A 15,995-nucleotide genomic window follows, 5' to 3' on the forward strand; every position below is an offset into this window, starting at 1 on the left:
GTGGTTTCTGTTGATATGAAAAGATGACAAGAAACAGCTCAGGTAATTATATTAATTTTCTTCAATTTACACATTCCTGCTATTTGCCGGCTCTGGGAAAGTGTAAATGAGGAGTTTAGACTAGTTTGGCAGTGCTGGAATTAGGTCTGCATTGTTAAAAAGTTCCTGCCGTGTGTCTTACTATTAAGTCTTCCATCTCCCGTAAGGCTGGGAGCACCCTAAGGGTAAAGGATTTCTCCCCTCCTTCAGCCCAGGGGTCTCCACCCTCAGACTAGGGTCTCTTCCCTGGCAGACACTATCTTCCCCATCAAACCGGCAGGTGATCCTGAGAATTAGGCTAGGTCTCCCCCATCAGATTTGGGGTCCTTAGGGACAGACCCATGTCTCCCCATCAGACTAGCAGCTTCCCCATCAACTTGTGAGATGGACCGAGTCCTCCATCAGACTGGGAGCTTCCTGAGAAAACGACCTCTCCCCCATCACACCGGGAATGTTCCCGGTCAGTGGCTCTGTCTCTCCATTCAGACCAGTCAGGTCAGTGCTGGTAACATTCCCATGTTCAGTGACTAAAGCTCTCACTCTACACCCATGTGACCACCTCCCGCATGGACACACACGCACATGCTTTCTGTCTATAGGAAGCCAGCAGCGGAGGCTCTGTTACCCCCAAGGAACAACGGGGCAGTTCCTGGGCTTCTATGCATGAGTCCTAGGCTTTCAGAGAGTCACACAAAGCATGTTGGTGGCAGGAGGGCTGGTTCCCATCTGATAGGGCGAGAGGCCTATGCCCAGGAGCCTGACATGGTTCTGGCTCCAGGGAGGGACAGCTGGGGTCTCCTCCTGAGCCCAGGGTTTAAAAACAGGCCAGGCCAGCTCAGGCCAGAATACAATCCCAACGCCCACCTTCAGCCCCAGTCCCTTCCAGAACCAGGCCCCCCCACCCTGTCCTTGCCCCCTCCAGGGCTGCGTGCACCGCAGCTAACTGCATCCTCTCGGCCCCCAAACCTCCCTGCTGTTTGTTGTCAGAGACTTGGAAGTGAGTGTTGACTGATATAATTTCACTACAGTAGCAAAGTCGTCATTTTCTCAGTGACAGATGTCACAGGCCCATTAGATCTCCCAGGTCCCCTTCAGCTGAGCGATCTACAGATCCAGATCTAACAGACCCACAGAGCTCTCAGACACCAACTCCTGCGCAAAAGGGGGACAGCCTGCCTAAAATAGTTTGGAACAAGGCAGACTACAATGATATAAGGAATAATCACGAAGCTGCCGTTGGAGGACTGGTCCAGGTGCTTTCCGTGGCCTTGTCTCCACTCATCCACAGCAATTGTGCAAGGTGTCGTGGTCCCCATCTTAGAGATGAGGAAACCGAGGCTGGGAGCCACAGGCAGGTCTTCAGTGCGGCAGGACTTGAACACAGGCCTGCCGGATCCTAGACTTCAGGCTTTCTCATCCTCTACATACCAGTCATTTTTCTAGGAAACATCTTGACCGGCATTTGATGAACTGGATAAAGGCGCCCACAGGGAGCCCCACCCGACGGGCGTTTGGTAACTGATCTGAGCACTGTGCACTTTGTCCCACTTGTACTTAGATAGGACACCCCTCTCCCGTGAGAGGTGCACAGGACATAGTGGGTGTCCCTTTGCTATGAAATGGGAAACTGAGGCCCAGGGAAGATGGGTTCAGCTGGAATGGAATGTGTTGGTCAGTGCCCATGGCCATGGTCCCTCCATACAGTTCTCCCACCCCCTCCTGGGACCCACGCCGGACAGCTTACCTGCTGGCAATGGAGCCGACCACTGCACACTCCACAGCCACCTTCGCAGAGGCCGCCCCATGAGAGGCCCTCCCGTCTCTGCACGCCCTCCCCTCCCCAAGCCCACACTGGCTGGCACCTGTGCCCGCCCTGCCCTCTAACCATGCACCTCCTGGGGGCAGGGATGGCCACTGCCTTGCTCACCTCCACGGCCCCAGCAACGAGCATGGGGCCTGAGTCTAGCAGAAGTTTGAGGATGTTTTCAAAAGATACGAGCGAGTGAATGATCCTCCAGTGGGTGCGACCCCACCAGGCGGTTAGGCCCCAACCGGAACAGCCTCTCCGCAGTGGCTCTTCTCGCTGCGTTCCCAGAGTGTCGTCGAGCTTCTCGGCGGGCCCAGTGGCGAGGTCTGCCTCCCATCTCCGCGAGCCCTGCTTTCCCTCGCCCTGCCTCCTGGGGCTGCCACTGTGGGAGAGTGTGGAAGAGAGAACAGATGGATGGGTGGGTGGACAGACGCGAGGACAGATGAGAGGCGGAAGGGTGGGAAGATGGACGAAACACTTTCCTTTTGGGTGGTGGTTTGGGGTTTTGTTTTTTTCCACGCAGGCAGCTCTAGGAATATAAGGATGGAGGCTGAGCCAGAAGAGCGAAGCCAGGGCCCAGGGCAGCCCCACCTCTCAATCCCCCCACGGCCTGGGCTCTGCTCCCACCGCCCAGAACTCACATCCTCCCGCAGACACAGGGACCTCAGCCCCATCCCTGCCTTGCTCTGTTGCCCATAGCAACAGCCCCAGACCTCGCCTTCCATGCGGTGAAGCCCTCAGCTTCCTTCCCTCCCAGGTTGGCAGAGCCAAGGCCTCCTGCCTCCATACCACTCCAGAGCTGGGGGCCCAGCCTTTTTCTCAAAAAAATGTTCAGAAAAGAAGCTCCCACGAGCCCCTTCTCGAGCGGAAGGGAACCTCCCAGGGTGATGGAAACAGTCGTCTCTGTGTTGTCCAACACAGTCTGCACTCACCTTGGGGGGCGCTTCAGGCCACACTAGAAATGTGGCTATCGGGACTGAGAAACTGCATTTTCCATTTAAGTCAGTTTTCATTAATTAATTTTAAAAAATCAAATAGCCATTGGTGACCAGTGGCAACCGCACCGAAAGGCACACTTCTAGGGCCTGTGCTTGTGGCAGGTCTCCCTGGTGCCTGGCTTCGGACACTCCTGCTGAGGGCAGTGTCCCTCCTGCTCCAGGACAATCCCTATCCAGTGACAGCTGCTCTCTGTTTCTTCCCCTGTTACATCTCAAAAAGAAAACCCTTCAATCCAAGTACTGGCGTTACTCTTGCCTTTTATTCCAGCATCTCCCAGAGCTCCAATATGTACAGATTTTATTTATACACAGATGATATACACCATATATACGTATTTATATATATTCACACAGCAGCCCACATGCTCTCATACACGCACACACACACGCCCTTCCAGGAGGGGCGCGTGGCCGCCTCTGGGCCCCGCTCGGCCCGGACAGGAGGCGCTGGGCTTGCCAAGCAGTTGTGAGGTTTTGTGTTTTGTTTTTTAAAATGGCCATTTCCTCCAGAGGAGTCTTCCCTCTCCACAAGCCCAAACCCTCCCCCAAACACTCTAAATTTGTTTTGTTTTTTAAAAGGAAGGGGTTTTCCTCTGCTCTGCAAAGATAGTTACTATAGATCAGGCCAGTCTGCCTGGGGCAGGTACTAGAGACCCAGACCCGTCCGTCCGCGTGGCCCTGCGCCGGTCCCTGGAAGGCGATTCCGCCCGCACTGCCCGGGGGACCCTGGATGACCGAAGGGCCCGCGGCAGGCCGACGGTGGGGCATGGCTGCAGCTGTGCACCCTGGGTGGGGGCTATAGTGTCAACAAGGGCACCTGCCAAATGAGGAGGGTGCTGTCCATCTCCCCGCACGAGGGCGGCCTCCCGCCAACACCCAAGGCACTGCCGAAGTTCCGGTAGCCCTGCCCGCCGGAGATGATGGCCACAGAGCAGATCTCCTTGCGATGGGCGTCGCGGGCACAGGGCCGGCTGCGCACCCAGACGTCGGGGTCATCGGCCATCTCGTAGATGGAGCCGTCCTCCTCGCTGTGCTCCAGGGCTGAGCCGTCGGCGGGCACGGGCTCCCGCACCGAGAGCACCGGGCCCGGGAGGTGGGCGGTGGAGCGCAGGCGGTACTGCAGGAGAATGCCCTTCTTGCGGGTCAGCTCTCGGGCCCCGTGGCTGGAGGGCACAGGTGCTGGCTCGGGGGCCTGCCCGTCGGGCTTGTCCTCCTCGGCCCTTGGGCCCTCGGCCTCTTCCTGGTCACTCCGCAGGATGTCGAGGGCCAAGATGCTGGTAGCCACGGCCAGGAAGGTCACAGGCCCGCAGTGGCCGTTGAGGGAGACCATGCCTTTCCCTGCAGAAATGGGGCAGAGAGAAGGGGCTCAAAGGTCCAGAGCTTTAAGCGAGGCACCGACATATGTCTCTGGTAGAACTTTCTGGTTGTGGGGTTTTTGTTTGTTTTTTGTAACTGCCAGTCTATGTTGGAACCTTGCCAGAGGGCCATGGGTCTGGACTAGTAGGGCTCTCCCACTCTCTAGGGCTACTTTCTTTGGGGGTGAAGCAGGAGGACAGGAGTGATCTTAGAAACCACTGGGGGACCTTCAGTGTAAAAGCATCTGCAGCTCCCTGCCTGAGCCACCCTCACAGCTCAGTGCCTCTGCCCAAGCCACTGCCTCCACCTAGAGAGCCTTTCTCACCCCCCTGATTCCATAACTCATCCTTGGGAGGCCAGCTCAAGCTCTTCCACAGCACATCCTTCTGGAATCCACCCACGGAGAGCTGATCATCCTGTCTCTGTGCCCACAGTCCCCGGGCCACCCACCATCCTAGCACCTGCCACCCTGGACTACAGCCCCCCCTACCAGGCTGCCACACCTTGGGGGCAGGGTCTCTGCAGCCCCAGGACCTAGCCTGGGATGAACAACATGACCTATATGGTGAAAACAGGCAATCTCAGAATTTAGGAAGAAAGTCTTCTTTAGCAGAGAGCTCGAGATGCAGCCAGGGCTGGCCTACCCTCAGGGCTCCTCCCTCCCACTCACCCCTGCTCTCCGGCCACTCTGTCATCACCCTCCAGGAGGAGGCAGAGAGAGACCCAGGGCTCTGGGGTCCTCCTTGACCCACCCTATTCTCCTGGGCCCTGGTGCCACACGTCGGGGCAGACCTTCCTCTAATCCACGCACACACATTTGTACATGGCCTCCATCCCCAGGAGCCCTCGGTTATTTCTATCTCTGGAGCCTAGACATTTTGAAGCTGCTGTGGGGAGGGATCAGGAGGGGCCCAGCAGAGCCTCTGCCATCAGTCACGTGTCTCAGCCAGCCCTCAAGACATCTGGCTGATATGCACTACTATGCCCATTTGCCAGGCTGGGAAATTGAGACTCAAAGAAGACGGGAGACTGTGGGGCTGAGACGATTTAATTGCATTGTGCCCCAGTGCTGCTTACACTGACAGAAAGTTGGAGAATAGACCCCTCCACACGCACACACACATCTGGGCATGACCCGCCATCCCCCCACGCCCCGCCATCTGCAGCTAATTCCTGGGCCCTGCCTGACAAGACTGGCTCCCCGAACTCACCTGTGATCTTGGGGATGCCTTCTAACCGAGGCACCGGCAGCAGGACAATGACACCCTGGTCAGTGCCCACCCAGAGCAGACCCTGGCAGATCAGGAGGCTGGTGACGCACAGATGCTTCTGGCCTGCAGAGAGAGGGGCCAGCATGAGCAGCGGTGCACCCTCCTTGGGGGGCAGGGGTGGGTTCTGGGAGCCACCTCAAACTGAGGAAAGGGTACAGTCTGGGCTCCTCCGGTGAGGCAGGAAAGAAGCTGGATGGGGCGTGGTTAAGAGCTGGGGCTTGGAAGGCGGACCTGGCTGGGGTCTGGCCCCTGGATACCCGAGCTGAGCGCTCCCCTCAGCCAGCCTCAGTTTCCGCCCGTGTAACTTGGGGTTGCTGCAAGGATGCAATGAGGTAATGCCACAGAGCACGGCGCTGGCCCATGTGAGCTCCCGGAATGCAGTGGCTGGGTCCTCTGGCCCAAAAGGCAGGCTCAGGGCAGCCCACACCAGGGTCACAACCAGCTGCCTGGACAGTGAAGCCAGGGAGGCCTGGAAAGATGCAGTGTGAGGGTGAAGAAGATGTTGGTGCGGAAAGGGGTGCATGGGGAGGGGCAGGGTAGATACGAAGGAGCAGGGCAACTGGCAAACTGGCGCAGCCCCTAAACTTCCAGTGGGCTGGACATTTTGCTCACGTGGGCCCTCCCCTAGGGAGGGCACAGCGCACACTGTGGTCCCTGGGCCCAAGAGTGAAATGGACAGTTCAGGGCCAGCAACTAGCTTGTTTCTGATGTCAGCCCAGGTTAGCTCTTATTGGCTATCCACTGGGTGCTTTCTCTTCATTTTAGCAAAAAGCAGTGGCAGGGAGGGTCCCACTGCTCTTTACAGGGAGGAAGAAAAGTGGCCTCACAGCACAGTGGCTGAGAGCAGGGCTCCAGGGCCAGGTGCTGGGTTCAAATCCCAACTCTGCCACCTCCTGGCAACATGACCCAGGGCCAGTCCCTAACCCTCTCCATGCCGTGGTTTCCTCACTTGCAAGGGCAGACAATGATGACATTTCATAGCTAGCCTTGTCCTGAGGATGAAACGAGTCAATGAATGAGAATCACTTGAGCCAGCGCTGGGCCCGTGGTGGGCACAGGCAAGTGCTGTCTGCCGTTATCGTTGCTCTTCCATTGCTATCAGTTCCAGTCACTGAGAATGGGGGAGAGGGAGAGGCTGGGAGCAGGCTAACACCTGCCTCCCTGGGAGACAGCACATGCAAAGGCCCTGTGACAAGAATGAGCTTAGCGGGTAGGTGGAACAGACTGAAGCCAGCGCAGCTCGGGGATGGGGGCCAACTTGAGACGACCAGAGGGAGGTCAGGAGAGTGGGTGGGTCAGCGTAAGGACTGTGACTGCTCATTCGGAGCATGATGAGAACCTACCAGAAGGTCCAAGCAGGTGAGTGACAGACCTGACTTTAGGGGAGCATTTTAGCAGTGCAACGGAGGATATGGTGGGGAGGAGGGGGCCAAGACAGCAGTGACCGAGGCACAGTGGTGACAGGAAGAAAACAAGAAGCCAACAGGTTTGAGATCTGTTTTGAAGCAGAACGACAGAGCTGTTGACGGGCCATATTGGGAGGAGAGAAAAGGAGGGGAATCGAGGACACTCCGAGGGTTTCGTCTCCAGCAGCCAGGTCCGCGGCGGTGCCATCGGCTGAGGTGGGGGAGGAGTGGGCTCGGGGTGGAAGTCGAAGCTCTCTACCTATCGGATGTGTTGTTTGAGATGCACATTACACAGCCAAATGGAGCTGTCGGCAGGCAGGGAGATATATGAGTCTGGCTATATGATGCAAACTCAAAGAGGCACATTCGTAGTATTGATTCAATGTGGAAATGCAAACCACACTGAAAAAAAGCCAGTTCATCACTTGACGACAGGGACTATTTCACAAACGGTGTCTGCGGGTCGGTGGAGCTGGGACTCTGCCCCACACCTGCGTCAATCCACAGAGTGCCAGCTCCAACGACAAGGACACCTCCAGTCCCACAGCAGTGCTCCCGGCCCCCGGGGAAGTCAGAGCAAGAGGCCCCCTCTTGTCACCAGCTGTCTGCCCTCCTGGCCCTGGCCGAGGTCTATAACTATCTCCTTTGCTTATTTACTCTTTGTCAACCCAAACGTAAGCTTCGTGAGGGCAGAGGCTTACCGGTGCCCTCTAAGTCAATTCCCTAGTACCCTGTGAGTAAATGGGTGAATAAATGAACGAATGAATGAATGAAGACAAGTAAAAGAGGGCACGGTGTTGATGTCACTAACTATATGAATTAACAAGTCACTTTCATTGATCAATGAATATTATAAACCCACCTTGCTCAATTTTATGATTATTAGAAATATGCATGTATATATACAGTATATAAAGACATAATATATACACACGGTTGAGCACAGCTCTTAGCCCTAGTATACAATCAATAAATGGAGGCTATTAGGATAACAGCTGTAATTATTAAAAGGACCTAGACTCTAATGTCTTAAGACCTGCTCCACCAGAGCCATAAACCCGCAAAAACAATAAAGCCAAGAGCGGAAAACAGCGGCAAGTTTTTCATCTCCAGTGCGTCACCTTTCCCAGGGCCCCAGGGGCCTGCAGACCAGAAGGAGACCATTTCCTGACGCCCCCGCATCCTCACAGCCTCCCCAGCCCCGGCCCCCGGCCCCACCACCGAAACCCGGGGAGTGGAAGGAAGGCGGCGAGAAGCGGAAAGAGATGCAGAATTGAGAAATGACTTCATCGTCAGGCCTCGTTCCGGGGCCTTTCCTCCTCCCGGTCCGCCTGGAGGAAAAGAGCAAGGCACTTCACAAACAGTTCGAGAGGAAAAAAATCCTAATGGTGGATAAATATTTTATCACAGAGACTTAATGCAGCAGTATTCAGCTCGCCCAAGCCATCTATCTGGAGATATACAACTTTAAAAAGCTCAGGCTCTCGGAGAACATTTTATTAATGACCTGTCTCGTTAAGAGGAGGGAGTTTAGGTTCAAAAATGCATTAATACCAGTTGGGTGCACGGGTGGAAGGCGGGGGTCGGGGGGGAGGAAGCGTGATAAATTTTTAACGCCCCCTTAAAGAAATCCACGCTTAAAGGAGGAACAAATTTATTACTAATTATGCAATTATTTCATTTGCTGATGCAGGGGAAGAAAGATACTGAAAAGGCTTTTTAAACTATTTCTAATAAAGAATGGGAAGTCCTGCTCTGTTGTCCTTCGGCTGGGGCACAAGGTGGGTGGGTTTGAAGCTGCCCTCCGCCTGAGGCTGGCACCGGCCCAGCTCCCCGCGGGTCTGGGGGCCCCGGCCTGGCAGGCCCTGGGCTCCCTGCTGCTGCTGCTTAGGAACGGTCAGGCCGGGGACGAAGGCCCAGGGCAGTAACCCATGGGGACCTTCAGGAAGCCCTGCGCCCAGGAACCTCGGCCTCCGCCCCAGAAGTGCCCAGGGCCCAGCCCCAAAGAAGTCCGGCAAGTGCAGGGGTGGCTCCTGTCTGCTCTGATGTAGCTGTTGTGGTGGGAAGGGCACAGACTCAAAGGGTGGGGGGTGAGCAAGGGAGCCCCTCAGGAGATGCATGTCCCACAGGGGCCAGTGTGATGAGGCGTGGGGATGGCCAAGAAGACGTGACGAAGATGATGACAGTGACCGGCACCATTGGGGACTGAGACTTACCCAAGCTAAGGACCGCACCGTCTCAGGCCCACACCTCCCTGAGAGGCAGGGACCAAGGATCAGAGAGGTTCCCCACTCGCTCCCAGTCCAGGGCTGGGAGGCGGCAGAGCCAGGATCCCAGCAGGGCTGCCCGACTCCAGGCCCTGCTCCGCCCTGCACAGCATGCTCAAGCTCCGCCTCAAGTCTCGGCCCCTCACTGTGTAGATGGGGAAACATGCCCAGGGAGGGGGACACTGCGCAGGAAGCCCGTGAGAGCTGCCACTCGCGTTCCGGCTCTGGCCGTATCGGCAGTGTGATTCTCTCCCCCTCTGCTCCCCTCCCACAGATGAGACTGAAGATCAGAGAGGCCCATAGATTATGCGTTTTTCTCCTAATCCCACTAACTTGAAATAATTTAGCCATCAGCATGAATGGGGAAATATTTTTGTGATACAGAGACACATCTATCATAGGTAAACAGATTGACTTTGTATAATCGCTAAATCCGATGAAATACAATAAAACTAAAGCTGCAAAAGAAAAAGATCCATAACACAGGTGCCACAAGGCCCTCCCACACCTTGGGGAACACGTTAGGAGGTATTTCTTCCAGTGGTGTACCCACCGCAGACCTGGGCAAGGTGTCTTCCCATGCCTGATGGCATTTACCCCGAGTCAGGAACCACCTCCAGTAATAGAGGGACCAGAGGGTCCTGGAGACAGAGACCTGCCCGAGGCCCAACAGTGGTGGAGCCAGGACTCTGGCCCACCCTGAAGTCATCCCTTCCTCCATTACACACAGTGGGGCTCTGGAGTGAGTCTGACCTTTTATGATCACAGACTAGCCCCCTGACCACAGACTAGCCCCCTGACCCACTGAATAAACCTCGGTTTCTACCTCTGTAAGGTGGGGACAGCCCCCACCGCATGGGGTTAAGATGAAGTGAGGTCCTGTAGGTAAAGTGCCTGGGACCTTGCTCACAGTAGGGCTCATGGCAGGGTGGTAGTTATTATATACTATTGCTATTTGTTGTTGATCTTGTGAGTAACCACTAGACCCTGTGGCCACAAGTCCAGACTCAAGGACAGTCGCGACTATCCGGGAGCAAGGAGGAGTCAGGGTGATTTCCAGGCGCCCTCTCTGGAGTTTGGGACCAGGCCTCTGGGGTAAGACAGGCCCGCACAGCCCCCGAAGTGCTGGCCAGGGTGCCTGCCCTTGGCCCAGCCTCATAAGACACAGAGGTCAGCCTCCGGCTCAGCACACAGCTGCTCCTAGCGTATGCCACAGCCCATCTGCCGAGTGCTGGTAACAATTAGCTCCAGGCCCCAGCCTGCCATGCCCGCTCTCTGTCCCTGGCCCCAGGGCTCTCCAGCTGTCCCGGCTGCTAAAACCAGCCCAGCCTGCAGTGCTTGCACCAGACAGAGCTTCTTCGGCCTCCCAGGCCAGCCACAGGTCAGTCTGCCTGGTGGAAGCTGGGCCACGCAGGGAGGCAAGGCAAGCTGCTGCTGGCTCTGTAGGCTGCTCTAAGGCCGGCGGGGTCGGCATGGGCCCCGAGCAGGTGTCCACCCTGGCTCCCCAGCACGGCCTGCAGGGGTGGGCGTGGGAGCGGGGGCCGGGGCGGGGGCCGGGGCAGCAGATGTAAGGGGCACACCTGGAGCCAACTCCATCAAGGCCTCAGACAGGTACGAGGCAGGGATTAGGGGAGCTCCGACCTTACTCCTCTCCACCTGGTCTCACAAACAGCTACGCAGGAGGAAGCACAGGCCCCACGGGGATGCTGCCCGAGCCCTTGGACCCCCCCCACCTCCAAACCCCGCCAGTGAACTAAAAGAGACAGCTGACTTTCTTAGGAAAACCTCTAAGAAAAGAGCCCCTCGCTCGGCCTTCTCTCTCTCCCTTCAACTCAGTCTGAAGGTGACTTAAGGGAGAATTGGGGTTTTTGTCAACCTGAGGAGCAGCGGGTGTAAACAGGCCTGGGTACCCACCCAGAGTGGCTTTTTAGCAATTGCCTGACTTGGGACAATCCGTTGAGCTCGTAGCCTCACTTCCTGCGAGCCTGAGGCCACTGTGCTGCGGGTGAGGGGGGCACTTGATGATAGGTCTGGGTTCGAATTCTAACTGCCACTTTCCCCCTTGGGGGCCCAGTTTTCAAGGTTGACCCAAGGCTACCACAAGGGTTAATGTGATGGGCTGGACAGGATACATCTCCTCCTGGCCTCAGAAAGTGCTCCATGAATGTCAGCTCCCTCCCTCCACCGGCCCAGGACAGCCAGAACAGCGCCCCCACAGCAGCCTCACCTGGCAAGAGGAAGGTGGTCCTGGTGGCGATGTTGATCTCCTGCAGGTGCTCCAGCGTCTCTGTGTGGAAGAGGCGGATGGAGGAGCCAGAGGAGAAGGCCATCCAGACACCACTGCCCGCTTTCACCATGTGTGTCACACTCACAGCCTCATCCTGGTGCGCCTCGAAGCTTTGCTGCAGACAGAGTGGGGGGTGTTGGTGCAGGGCTGGGCCTTCCAGCCAAATACCTGGGGGCCAGGCTACTCGGGCCTCTGTCTGAACCACTTGAGTCTGGTAAGAAACCCCAGAAGCCCAGCAGTGGCATGTTGATAATTGTTTAACAGGTAGGGGCATCCTGGTGTGTCGTGTCTACCAATTCCCATGGTGTAAATACTTCCAAAAGGGCCAATGTCAAGCTACCCACATGACATCACTAAACAAGGAGCAGGGAGAAATTCACGCACTGGGCTCCTGGGAGTTGAGAGGACCCGGCTCTAGCATGCCGCCATGACATGAAAGGAAGAAGTGAAAGTCAATGGGAAGAGGTAACTACACAACTATTGGGAAGGGAGGTGGAAGCTGTGAGCCAATTCCTCATCTTTTACAGCAGGGGGGCAACACAGGGTGTCCAAAGTTGATAAGTCAGGAACCAGCAGGGCAGACAAGTTAGAGTCATGAAGAAAGTGCGAGATGAATTAAAAACAGAAACAGGTGGAAAGTATTTTCTGCCAGGAAGAAGGGCTGGGGAGGAACCATTCTATGCTATTAGATTTTTTAAATAGGTGTATATATAATTTTGATCTTTAAAAAAACCAAACACTCTTTAAAGAGAGAAGACAAACAGCCAGTGTTCCCATCCACTGCGGAACAAAATCCAAATTCTTGAGCTTAGCATTCAGTCCACCTCTGCCTCGGCTCTTTCCTAGCAGGCTCCCTATGCTCCAGGCCAACCAAAGCCTGTGCCCGAAGGATGCTCAGGACGAACCACACGGCCGCACCTCCGCCCTCACGATGACCTATGTGCTGTGTGCATCACCCACGGCCCTCCTGGAATCAGCTTGTCGGCATCTGAAGACTCCCCTTCAGGGTGATGTCCCTCTTCCATGAGGCACCCCCAGCCACTCTTGCACCGGCCTTCCTTCTGCACGCCATCCTCCATGTCCAGCCCAGTGACACCCATGTCACCCTATGGCTCTCCTCAGCGCCTCCCACCCTGGACTACGATCTCCAACAACAGACATTGAGCCTCAGGACCTTCAGTGCCCAGCACAGGCACCAGCACACAGTAAAACCTGGTCAGAGTGATTGTATAGACTCTCGAGCTCCATCTACGACATTCAGTTGTTACTCCCCAAACAGCAGACTGGAGGCAACCTAAGTGCCTAGCCATCGGGACACTCTGACATCCACTCGGTGGGCTGTTCCACATCCATTCCAAATTGTTTACAGACAGAGACTGTGTGCAGAGCACAGGAAAATGTGAATGGTACAGCAGGAAGTAAAAAAAGAAAAAAAAAAAACTTGGGGAGGAAGGTGTGCAGGGGAGGAGAAACCTGGACACTGAGGACTAGCTCAGGGGCAGCACCTGGGGAGGGTCCCCCTTTCCATTTCATCTATAACACAGAGGACAGAGACCTGACACTGCAGGAAGATGTTGGACAGAACACGTATTTGATATCAGACCTGTGATTAAATCTCATTTCCTCAGTAACTTCGCGGGCCTGGGCCTCGGTTTCCCATTTGTAAGCAGAAGTTGTCATGAGGATTACAGGGACCTGAGTGAGGGGGAGCTCGGCACAGGCCCAGTTCCTAAGATGGTCTCGTTCATTCGGCAGATGTTCTTGAGCTCCTACTGTGTGCCTGGCATGGGTCTAGGTGCTGGAAAGGTAATGATGAAAGAGAAAACTAAAGGAGTTCACTCTTAGGAAGTGTGTGTTCCCAGTGCACAACCACTGAAACAAATAAACAGATAAAGATTACCCCAAATAAGGATAACCACTGCACAGAAAAAATGCTGGGAACCATTAAGATTGGGTGGCCAGGGCAGATCTCTCTAGGAGGTAGCATTTAAGCAGAGACATAAAAAATGTGAAGGAATCAGCCCTGGGATAATAGGGTGGGGGAGGGGGAGAGCATTCCAGGCAGAGGGCACGGCAGGTGCAAAGGCCCTGGGGCAGGAATGAGCTTGCCGTGTTTGATAAGTAGAAAGGTGGTCCAGGTGGGGAGCGCGGTGGTAAGACACAGGTGGGAGAGGTGGGCAGGGGCCAGACCACACCAGGCCACCTTTGAATCCACAGTGAAGAGTTTGCTTGTATTAAGTGCTGGGGGAGGCCGAGCTGGTGAGCGACATGATCAGGTTCACCTTTGAAAGGAGCTCAGATCATCGGCTGTGCATGGCAGGAGGCTGGAATTCTGGGCCTCTCCTGAGTTTGGTGAACAGGAGGTGGAAGTAACTTGACTCGATTTGTTGTCCTGCAGAGTCACTCTGGCCAGGGCCTCAACCCCAACTCCATCCCGACTCAGCTCACCAAGAGGTTTCCCATAGAGATAAAGAAGCTGGTGGGGGACGGGGGGCTCCTCCACGGGGGAGCCAAGCCAATCAACTCTAAGCTCATTCCTGATCTCATTCCTGATCCGAATGCAGGACCCAGAAGGGCATGACTTTGAGACGGCCAACAAAATTGCTTTTGCTAAACTAGTCCCTAAATGGCTGAGCTCTGCGGTCCAGCGGAGGAGTGGGGAGAGGGGCACGAGGCCTGGGGGAACAGGAAAGCCAAGGATCCCCAGAGGAGGGGCGGGAAGAGGCGGAAAGATGTCCTGATCTCGGGGCAGGGTTCTACCGCTCGCCCCTCACTGGGGGACCCCGAGAGCGGCAGCTATAGCTCCCTCTCAGACAGGAAGTTCACCAACAGCAGGGACACATGTCTCCACCAAAGTGGGGGCTCCCCAGGTGCAAGGAAGGGCTCTTACATCAGCCTGGGCACACTCAGAGGGCAGGGAGCTATTTCCTCCCTCAGACTGGGGGCTCATACTAGGGGCTCCTGGGGGGAGTCTCTGTCCCTCTTTCCTCAGCACCCCACCCCCACCCATGAAGGCCCAGGTGCTGGAGGCTCAGCTAGGGAGCTTCTGGAATTTGGGGGGAGGCTGAACTCCTAACAACCTCCACAAAGCCAGGCCCAGTCCGTGCAGTGTTGGGGGGGTGAATTTCCATTTCTCTGGCCTTTCACCCCAAATATGCTGCCCACAGCCCTGGCAACACTGGCCTCTAGGTCTCTTTTCCTTTTTTTTTTAACTTCTTTATTGAATTTATTGGGGTGACATTGGTTAATAAAATTATGTAGGTTTCAAGTGCACAATTCTATAACACATCACCTGTATATTGCATTGTGTGTTCACCACCCCAAGTCAAGTCTCCTTCCATCACCACTTGTCCCCCCCTTACCCTCTCCTGCCTCCCCCCACCCCCTTCCCCTCTGGTCATCACCATGCCGCTGTCTGAATCGGAGTTGTTTTTTCTGCTTAGTGGCTCCACCTTTCCCACCCAGCCCCACACAGCTCTCTTTCCTTGAGAGGCTCACCCTTCAGGGACACCCTGGGAGGGGTCGGGACGATGGTCACCTCCGGAGCCAGCCTGCACTGCAGACAACTTCCCTGAAGGCCCCCACACAGGCGGGACACCCGGTTCAAACAGGACGCTCCCAAGGGCCTTGCTGGAGAGGCCCGAGGAGGAACCGTGCACCCCAGTCACAGAGGGGACACTGAGGCCCAACCTCACCTCCCGCAGGGCCACCTCCGGCAAACAGCTGGACAAGCGGATGGGGAACAGGATGGAAGGGGGGCCCGATGTGCTCTGTCCAGACTTTCGCGAAGGCGGCTCGCACATGCTTGTACACGAACACGCAAACACACGCACCATCGGGAAGGCGACATGTCCTCACATGGGTGCAGCGAGCCTCCTGCCCGGCTCCGCAGAAAAGCGAGCATTTCCCGCCTCCAGAGAAGCCGAACTACACTGAGCCGCGAGGCCTGGGACAGAAAGCTGCGCCGAATCCGCAGCCAGCCAGCCTGCGCGGGGCTGTCGGGATCTAATTAAAAGAAAAGTCAGCGGTGGAAATCCAGGCTCGTTCCTCCAGAGGCATCAAGTCTGTCTCCAGGCCCAGAGGGCTTTGCACAAGACCTGCGCGAACCCACCAAGCCCAGAGGTAAGGCGGCGGGGGGAAGGGCAGCAGCCCAGCCCCTCGTTCCTTGGCTCTCTCTGGGCTCCCAGGCCCCTCCCCATGCCAGGAGCCTGCTCCCAGGAGTCAGGTCTTGGGAGTCCTGGCTGGGCCTCCCGGACACACAGGGCAGGAGCAGGGACACGCCGGCATCGTGGGTGTCCGAGGGGGGCTGAGGGAGCTGAGCACAGCATCCCCAGTGGGGGCAGCTGGTGGCGAGGCCCCGCCCTCGATGCCCACTGGGCTCGGTGCTGACAAGCCACACAGCTTATTTTGTTTTCCAAACGCAGTATTCGATTGCCCTGAAAGGACCTCAGAAACTGCCAGGGGAGGCTGTTACCTCAACAGGTGAAATGCTGCCCACCCGGCACCCCAACCCAGGTCACGGCTTCTCATTTCTCACCTCCAGCTGCCTCCTCTAATCCCTGGC

The 15,995-nt window shown here is 56.2% G+C and overlaps 1 protein-coding gene across 4 annotated transcripts in view; it reads right to left on the reverse strand.

The window, feature by feature from the left end:
- Positions 1-3,085: 3,085 nt before the first annotated feature.
- The window catches only part of ARHGEF10L (Rho guanine nucleotide exchange factor 10 like), a 97,189-nt gene continuing 84,279 nt past the window's right edge, over positions 3,086-15,995 (reverse strand). For all 4 annotated transcript variants that reach the window (XM_087820203.1, XM_016216070.2, XM_016216088.2 and 1 more), the window contains 3 exons: positions 11,372-11,546; positions 5,412-5,534; positions 3,086-4,182 (listed from right to left, as the gene is read on the reverse strand). In XM_087820203.1, coding sequence (XP_087676329.1) covers positions 3,641-4,182; positions 5,412-5,534; positions 11,372-11,546 — 840 coding nt within the window. In that variant the 3' untranslated portion in view covers positions 3,086-3,640. The remainder of the gene's footprint in view (positions 4,183-5,411; positions 5,535-11,371; positions 11,547-15,995) is intronic.

The sequence above is a fragment of the Miniopterus natalensis genome, chromosome 9 (genome assembly GCF_054644295.1).
Source record: "Miniopterus natalensis isolate mMinNat1 chromosome 9, mMinNat1.hap1, whole genome shotgun sequence".
In the NCBI taxonomy this organism is placed as follows: Eukaryota; Metazoa; Chordata; class Mammalia; order Chiroptera; family Miniopteridae; genus Miniopterus; species Miniopterus natalensis.